General features: G+C 40.3%; 1 protein-coding gene across 1 annotated transcript in view; it reads left to right on the forward strand.

The window, feature by feature from the left end:
- The window catches only part of SERTAD4 (SERTA domain containing 4), an 18,857-nt gene extending 13,302 nt beyond the window's left edge, over positions 1–5,555 (forward strand). The window contains exon 3 of the mRNA XM_019515897.1: positions 2,471–5,555. Within this exon, the coding sequence (XP_019371442.1) occupies positions 2,471–3,205 (735 nt within the window). The 3' untranslated portion in view covers positions 3,206–5,555. The remainder of the gene's footprint in view (positions 1–2,470) is intronic.
- The last annotated feature ends 3,295 nt before the right edge of the window (positions 5,556–8,850 follow it).

The following is an 8,850-nucleotide window of genomic DNA, read 5'->3' on the forward strand; positions in this document are numbered from 1 at the left end:
TAGGGAGCAGGGGGCATAAAAACAGCACACCCTGAGGCTGTGGAGAGTGGCTGGACTTGTGTAGCCCTGGGCCTGTGCTGTGAACACATACAAACATTCACTAGACTGTGTTAAACCTCGCTAGGTTGGCTTAACACTCTGCCAATCTAAAGTTAATTCACCTCAGATCAGAACTAATTCTAGATTGGGACACGCCATTTCTAGGGTGACCTAAGCCCTGTGCATGCTTGAGCCGTGGGGCCTTTAGATTGCCCTAACTTTGATTAGGGCAGTCTAAATGTAATGCTTGTGTGGAGCAATTACAAGATCCCTTCAGAAATCTGAGAACACCAATCACAGAGTACCAGTTTTCAGCTACTGAAGGCATTGGTTCTAGTAATTTATTGACCTAGAGATGGAAGCCTATCCGATTAGTACTTCCCCAGTTCACTCTGTCACTCAATCTACATAATATACTAGCTCTACTAAAAAATGTGCTTGCATATAGCATATTTTTAAAAGCCTCTAATTGCCACCATTTCTTTTGTCCTTGTGGTTTTTCACCTCCTTGTCTACTTCCCTCCTTCCCCATAATGAATGCGTCTTTGTTGGAAAGGGGCAGACAAATTTTTTTTTGTGGGGGAGAGGGAGGGAGGGATTAAAGTGAAGACCAGATATAGGCATTGAGTTCCACAGTAAGTCTGTTTTATGTTATCGTTCTGTTGCTATTGCAAAAACGTATCATGTAGGAAATCTGAGGTCACCAGTTTATTCTTTCAAGCACAAGTAAATTTTCTAATTTGCAACATTACTGCTAGGGGGAAAGACAAAGGGAGATATTTCCCCCAGGCTTACTTGAATTGCTCACATATGTTTATACTCCTCTTTTCCCCCATTCGTATGGACTAAGGAAGAGGCATGTTTTCAGACTTCCTTTTCCCTTTTGTCTAGTCACCGTGCGTGTGACCTGTTGAGTTGGTGCTGCAGTAGGATCTGGGTGGCAGCGCATTCACACCAATAGTTCTTTGGAACTTGCTTCTGCTGGTGGTCTTTCATGGCACAGGTCTAGTGCTTTTCAGGTCACAGTGCAAGGCTTGTCTCTTTGGTGAAGTCTTTAATGAGCTAATGGATTATTTCTACAGCAGGGCATAAAGGACTCCGGTTAACCTATGGAGTTAATTTAATTTAAAGCTAGAAATGTATTGTAGAAAATTACTACACCAGAGAAGAAAGTTCTGGTTGTGAACTTATTTGAAAAATAGTGCTAATTTTGGCTTCTGAAATGACCTGTGCTTCTACTGGTCTGTGCAGGGCAGACAGCAGCAGGCTGTGGGAGATACCACATGGTGGATGAGCACTGAGCACTACTGAAAAGGAGCTGTGTAGCAAGCTTTCCAGTTCCTTATAGCCACCATTTCCCACTGCAAAAATTCTGAAGCCACATGGGAAAAGGAGGAATGACCAGGCCGCAGATGGGGAAAATCAGAGCAGGCTCTTTGTGATGTGTTTCTTTCCTCCTACGCAAATTTTCCTGTTCTAAAAATGGAAATTAGTTAATGCTGCTTACAGTAGCAGATACTACCCCTCTGTACTTTGATTCCCAGGGTAAGGATCATGGTGAAGAAACCATGGCCTCCTGGGAGTAGTAACCTGTTCATGCTACCACTTCTGAGAAGGAAGCCCTATGAAGAAGCAGGGAAGAGGGAACAAATTTGTGGGCTTAGAGCCAGGGTTTTTTTTTTTTTTTTACAAATCCCATCCTTTTTAGTTTCCTGACTTCGTCCCTGGCTATATATGTTCCCACTAGTCCCATGGATGGCTGGGTGTATCACTCAGCCCAACAGCTGCACTCCAGATGCTGCAATCATTTCGGATTGGTTTTTTGGTCACTATACACATTTTTGTATACAATCGCACTGTAAGAGTTTGGTTAATGGAGACTCCTCATTGCAAGAGCCTATTTAATTGCTCAGTCACTTCTGACATGTGCACTGGCTGTTGACTGATCCTTGTTTAACTTTAGATGGCCCTTGTTGTGATGGCCATATAGTGAGAATCTACCTTTCAGCTTGACACTGGAGAAATCCAGCAGTGCATAGGTTCCGCTCTGTTCACAAAAAACCTCTCCATACATTATTGGTATATCAATGCAGAGGAATTGCAAATGGAGGTCATCCATACAGAAAATGAAGAGTCAGATTTTTACAACTAGTATTTGGTCACTCAAAAACCTGGATTTGTGTATGCTTGCTTACACATACAGAATGCTTAGTCTTTTATTTTTTCAGTTCAGATGCTGGTCAGGAACAGTTGGGCCCTGGAATATATGGATATACAAACCTCGTAACCCGGGTTGAGATCACTTGGGAACTCTAGCCCACTCTAAGTGTAAAACAGTGGATTTGTACACTGTCAATAAAGTGCTTAATTCTGTAATTGCATGAAGTGAAATTGGCTCATTCTTTTCTGTCTTTTGTGTCTCCATTTTCAGACAATCTCAGTTTTTGAGGAGCGGGCCCATATTCTCTACATGTCTTTGGAAAAATTAAAATTTATTGATGATCCTGAAGTCTACCTGCGGAGATCTGTCCTTATAAACAATTTAATGAAGAGAATCCATGGAGAAATTATCATGCAAAACAACTGGTGCTTCTCTGCTTGCTCTTTTGGCAACACCTCAGCACAAGAATGGTTCATGTCACAAGACTGTCCCTATAGAAAACGTCTCCGGATGGCAAAAGAGGAATGTGAAAAGTTCCATACGTGCTGCTTTTATCAAGAGTGTGGCAGTCACTATTTAAATTTGCCATTCTCTGTTAATACTAACGGGGAAAATTCTTCCTCTTCCTCCTCCTCCCCTATCTCTTTGCCAAGTTGTTCCCAACAGGTGGATTATGGCATTGGCAATGCCCCTGTTTACAGGAGTGATGACCATATACTTGCTAATGAAATATTCATTACTAATGCCAGGTCTCATGGTAATCAGGAAAAGGCAAAATTAAATGATGAGAAAGGAGGTAATGAAACTGAACGAGATGGTGTCACTCTAAACTGTGAACCGATGAAAGGCGACCTTGCTCTTGAATGTAAAGGCAAATTTTATGATTATTTTGAGACTGGATCTAATGACAAGAGCAACATAAGTGAATCTTGGAAAAAATCCTTGAGGAAAAAGGAATCTTTACCAAGTAACAAAATGTGCTGCAGCAAAGGAAGTAAAATATGACACACCCTTTTTTGCTGTAACTTTGACGCATGCACGGCATGTTCAGTTATCTATCAAAATTGTATTTTGAATGGATTTTTTATAGTTTTGTACAACTGATACAATCATGCCACAAATGTTATGTGTATAGTTTTAAATGACTGGAGAGCAGATTGCCTAAAGCATCTGTATGATCAACATCAGTGAGCTATTTATAAATATGGAGACTTCATAAAGAGCACAGTTGAATTATTGCTTACAATTATAGTTTAGCTTTTGTTACTGAAAATACCAACAAGCCAGCTGGGGAAAACATACCCTTTTATATATCCCCTCCCTCAAGAAGTCTGCCATTAATTAAAAGGAACCCCATTATGCTTACCAATTAATTAGATGTTTGGTAAACAAATTGATATTACCAACAAGGGTGGTCTACTTCTTGTAAGACAATATTCATTGTGAGGAAAGACTGGTTATGGTGGTTGGGGAATTAACTCTACATACTCATACTGACACAGTTAAATTCCTGTATTCATTCTTATTCAGCTGACAAAAGTCAGGATGTAACATAATGAAATACCTGTTCATTGGATCTTAATCAGAAACACCACATACAGCACAATCACCTGCATGTTTTCAGCTCAGCTGCAATCAGTAATGAGGTGCATGGTGGTTTGTTGTTATACAGGGCAGATATTTTTTGTGCCTTATTTTTTTTATCTTAATTTTTGCCAGTGTGAAAATTAAGTATAAAATCAGAGCTACAGCAGGGATTTAACCTAAACAGAAAAAAAAACCCAGGGTGGATCAATTTTATTAAAAATCTGTAGCCTTTGAAATATCAAGTTGAACTTCCTATTGAAACATCTGTATTCTTCCTTTTTGATGCTCGATTGCTTTTTGATTTGCCATCCTTAGGAAGGGATTTAGGAAACAATAGAGAGATGTCTCTTGTAAACAAGCATTAGATGCTTGAGCATTTCTATGGCAACTGTCTGTTGCAGGGGCTTTTTTGTATAATGAAGTTCATGAACCAGTGGCATGTTTTATACTTTATTCTGTTTCGCATAATTTCTCTCTTTTAGATTGCAAAAGCATGCAGGGGTTTTATATGACTTTTGCTGTTGATTTTTAAAAGACAAGCAGAACAAAGAGCACAATGTTAATAAATGATGTGGCGATAAAATTTTATCTGAAATGAATGTATGGGTTTTACTTTAAAAAAAAAAGATTATTTTGGAGAAATGGGTGGAGGTTTCAATAGTTAGGGACAAAATTCAGTCATTTTTGGTTGTACCATTTTAAAATGCACATTTTTGCAACCATACTTAATATGGTGTTCAAGGGTGCACTAAGAATATTGTGTGTCCTGGATCCACCACATTTTGGGGTCCCCCCCCAACAACTGGCAGGAAGTGCTGTGCGTAACAGTGAAATCCAAGTCACACATGATGCCTAATTACTTTCTGTTTGTGCTTGGGGACATTGCAAATCCAAACTGTATTTCTTTCACATTGGTCTTACCCTAGAAACAATCAGCTGTAATCATGCGTCCCACTTTTTACTACGGATGCAATTCATCCATGTGCTTGGGACCAGATCAGTTGCAGTAAGGCAGACAAGGGACTTGAGAGTGGTCCACTAGAATGAATTCCAGCCTACCTGCACATTCCATCTCTCACTGAAATCAGCAGGAAAGTGCCTGTGAATTTTAGCGGCACTGAGTCAGGCTCTAATTCATCACTGTACTGGGTCTTCAGTAGACTGTCCACCCTGGATTCCAAGGACATTGTCTTAATTCTTCCCTGACATTATTACTTTTATAACAGCAGTGCCCCAGAGTCAAGGTTATAGGGCATCTTTCACTGATAAGTACAGCAGTCACCCTTTAAAGCTTGCCAGTTAAAGCAACCTCGCCCTTTGCAGTATTCCCTATAGGATGCATGGGAAGTGATGGGGGGAAAAGTCTCAGATAGCTTTTATTTAGTCTGTAACATGAAACTGGCAACTTTGTAAGAGATATAATTGTAACAGGAATTCGGCAACAAAGAATGGAGCCCACCTGATTTCTCCAAGAGGGAAGCTTTTTTATTATTATTAATAATATTAAGTATAGATCTCATTCATACAGTGTATGAGTAGGATCATAATTTATGCATTTGTCCACAAGGACCAATTTTTTAAAAGCTGATTTTCTTGTGTTATACCCAGATAGTCTAGTAATGTCTGCTCTTTTTTTTTTCAGTCTTTGATAAACATTTGATGTTTTCAGCTTAAATATTAGATGCTTGTATACTAATGTTTTGTTGTAGTAAAGTGAGGTTTCCTTGATATATATTTATTAAAATGACCAAAATTCATTTTAATTTTATACCTCTAATGGCTACTGGATCCTTTTTTTCCTTTTTCCTCTCCCAAATAAATTTGGAACGTGTTCCTGTACTGCAGAGGTTTACATTAAACAAGCTTCTTGTACCACAGGTATGGACCAACACAGAGTTCTAAGCTGTACTCTGGAGCACAATTTTAAGATATGCTGAAAAATGTAGCAGATATGTTTGAAGTGTAAGCTGGGCATTTAGTGCTCGGGTATTGCAAAGACCAGCATTTGCCCAAATTTTGCAAACTGTAGCATTCTCTTAGAGCCTAAGCCCATAGAGCATTATACACTTGTGAGGTGTTGGGTGTCATCAACTCTGTGTATGGGCGACGCATGGGGGGCACATGCCCCCCCCCCCGAGCTTGGCCCTTACCAGCTGGGGGGTGGGGGTGCCGAGTGAAGCAGTAGCCGGTGCCCCCCTGAGATTGGCACTGGCTGGTGAGTGGGGGTGCTGAGAGAAGCTCCAGTGGCACTTCTGGTTTTGCTGCTGGCACTTCTGGTTTTGCCGCTGCTATTCCTGGGGTCGGCGATCAGCCACTGGTGTCCCCCCGGCCTCTGGCCCATGTGGCATGCTCTTCCACATCAAAGAAAAAGACCCATTAGAGAAAAAGTGCTTCCCATGTAGAAACTTTTTTATGGCAATGATTTTATGGATTGTGTTTACATGTGATCAGCACAGTTCACAACCTGCTTAATTTGCAGTAAGTTGCCAAGTGAATGATAAGCTGCACAGTTCGATTGCTGCAGTTTTTATTTTAAACAGTACCGCCTCTCCTCTCAGGTGGAGCACAGCTGTGGTCCCACAGAGTTGAACGGAGAAGTGGCGCTGACTGAAATGAAGGCACAACGATTCGTTGGAGCATAGCCATTAACTGTGGCTCTGAGTATACCCCAAACTCCTGATTTACTTTATCTATAAGGTGCAAATCTACCCCACGTTCTGCCTGACTTCAGACAAACATGGCTAATTACCTCTCTACTCTCAAACCTCCACCTCTGCAGGGAGCTAAGGAACCTAACCCTGCAAAGTATTCAGGTATCTTTATTATATGCAGTATATGCTGTACTATATATAGTATTATTAAGGCACCTAGCACCTTGATCCCCTATTATCAGACAAAATGAGGGTATATAAAATGTATAAAAATCTATTATCTATTCTGTTATCTATTCTGATTATATCTATTCTCTGAGAATGGCAGTGTGAAATAAGGATAAGTCTATGTAGTGCAAGGCAATGCTGTGCAGACACCCAGTGCTAGCTCTTGGATGGGGAACAGTTTAGCTGCATTAGCCCAGCAGTGCCTGGGTAACTAAGCCCTACTGACAGGGCTTATTAGCTTGCCTGCAGCCTGCACAGTAGCATATCTATACTGCTTCCAGGTTCCAGAGTTAGCACACACACAGCTAGCATGTAGGCTTTGCATAAACATACCTTAGGTTTTTTTCCCTTTTCTTTACTTCACAAGCTATAACAAATTATGAAAGTAAATGCCAAGGTCTAGCAGTATGCTAAGAGTTCCTACTTACTTTTTGAAGACACAAACTATTGTTTTGTTAAAGGCAAAAGGAGGGAAATCAGAAACAAGCCAGGGAAATTACCAAAAATACAAGAGATACTGTTATGAATTTCAGCTTTGCTTTTCTTAATGGGTTCTGTTGATACATTTTTGCTTTGTAGTGCTTTAAAGTTATACTAAGGATATAAATCAGCCAAGGTTTATTTTTGTATGCATATTCAATACCAAAACCACCTTTTCTGATAGCACAAATTTCAAATAGTAGTTCTTTTTCAAGATTGTATTAGTTCCTTTCCCTTCTATGTCTCTTGTATACATGCTAAATGCATCTTCCTGAACTTGATATCAATCTATCTGCCTGAGAGAAATGGTCAGAACAGCTTATCTGTAGAGGGATTGTTTTCTTCTGCACCATAAGATATTTTTACTCATAAGAACGTAACACTATAGAGCATTGTGACTTTCAGCTGCCTTCACTTAACCTCTGTATGCTTATAATACACTAGAAAACAGAAGCAGAAAAAGAGGTTTCTGTTGTGTTTGTTTTATCAGTGATAAGAATAAAAGTTCTGTTTTATCTCTGGGATCACTTTCCTCTAGACAATAAATTTCCCATTGAAAGGCATAGTTTATTTCAGTGGGGAATCCCACCCCCTGCCCCCCAGCTTACTTTTCCTCAATATATACAGGGGGTGCATCTACACAAGATATTTACTGTGGAGCTGCCCAATTAGCTCTGTGGTAAAGTCTCAGAGTCTACATGTGGCCTTATTAGCCCACAGTAAACTAATTAACTCTACCATAGGTTAGTACTTGTAAACAAAAGTTCTATCCTACAGCGGCATTCTTTAGTCTGTAGCAATGCATGTGTACATGCTGATGGGGCTGATTGGAGCACCCTCGTGCCCCAGCCAGCCCCTCCGCAGCATGTTGAGTCAGGTTGGGGCAGCCCAGGGATGGCAGGCTGACCCCTCAGGTACCTGCCAGCTGGGGCTGCTCCATCTCAGCTCAACATACTGTGGTCCCGGGTACATGTGCAAACAGCACTCCTGGGAGCAATACACTCTGGCTCAATATGCATTAATTTCCCATGTAGACATGCCCAGTATGTGCTTCATCATGCTTCATTTTTATAACACATTGGTTAAAGAGTTCATAACTTCTACTAAGATTACTTTTGAAAATATAATTTAGCACACTGTTGGTTATGTATCTGGTGTGCATGCAGTGAAAGTATTTAAATATTTTCAGTGCCATATTTCACAGTGAACAATGGTCTGTATCATTCAAAAAGCAGCATGTACTTAGTCCACAAGGTGCACCTCTACCCTGCCTTCTGCCTGCCTGAAGTAACAAGGCTAACTAATGCTTTGTCATCCAAATCACCACCTCAATTGCCGCTAACTGGTAATGACAACTGGATAGCAGTCTCAAAAGAGGGGAGAAACCAAATGAGTCATAGGAGCTAAAGTATCCTCTCTCTCCTAAAGGTGGTCCCTTCCAGAGTGCAGCTGAGATACATTGCTGTCTTTAGTTTTTATTCTTCCATATTCATATTCCTTCCATTTCTTTTTATCATTTTTCACCAAATGCCCTTCTGTTTTTAGATCTTGAACTTTTGGCCAGAGTTGTGCCTTTCACTGTCATCACTATTGGAAGGTCCGCTTCTGTACAGCTGAGAAGGTTCAAAAGCACAGGAAAATAAAGTTTTTTAACATCAAAACTAAATCAATAAATGATGTTCATCAATATGTTCTGAAGAGTCA

The sequence above is a fragment of the Gavialis gangeticus genome, unplaced genomic scaffold (assembly GCF_001723915.1).
Source record: "Gavialis gangeticus isolate Ggan-Ray unplaced genomic scaffold, GavGan_comp1, whole genome shotgun sequence".
Classification (NCBI taxonomy): Eukaryota; Metazoa; Chordata; order Crocodylia; family Gavialidae; genus Gavialis; species Gavialis gangeticus.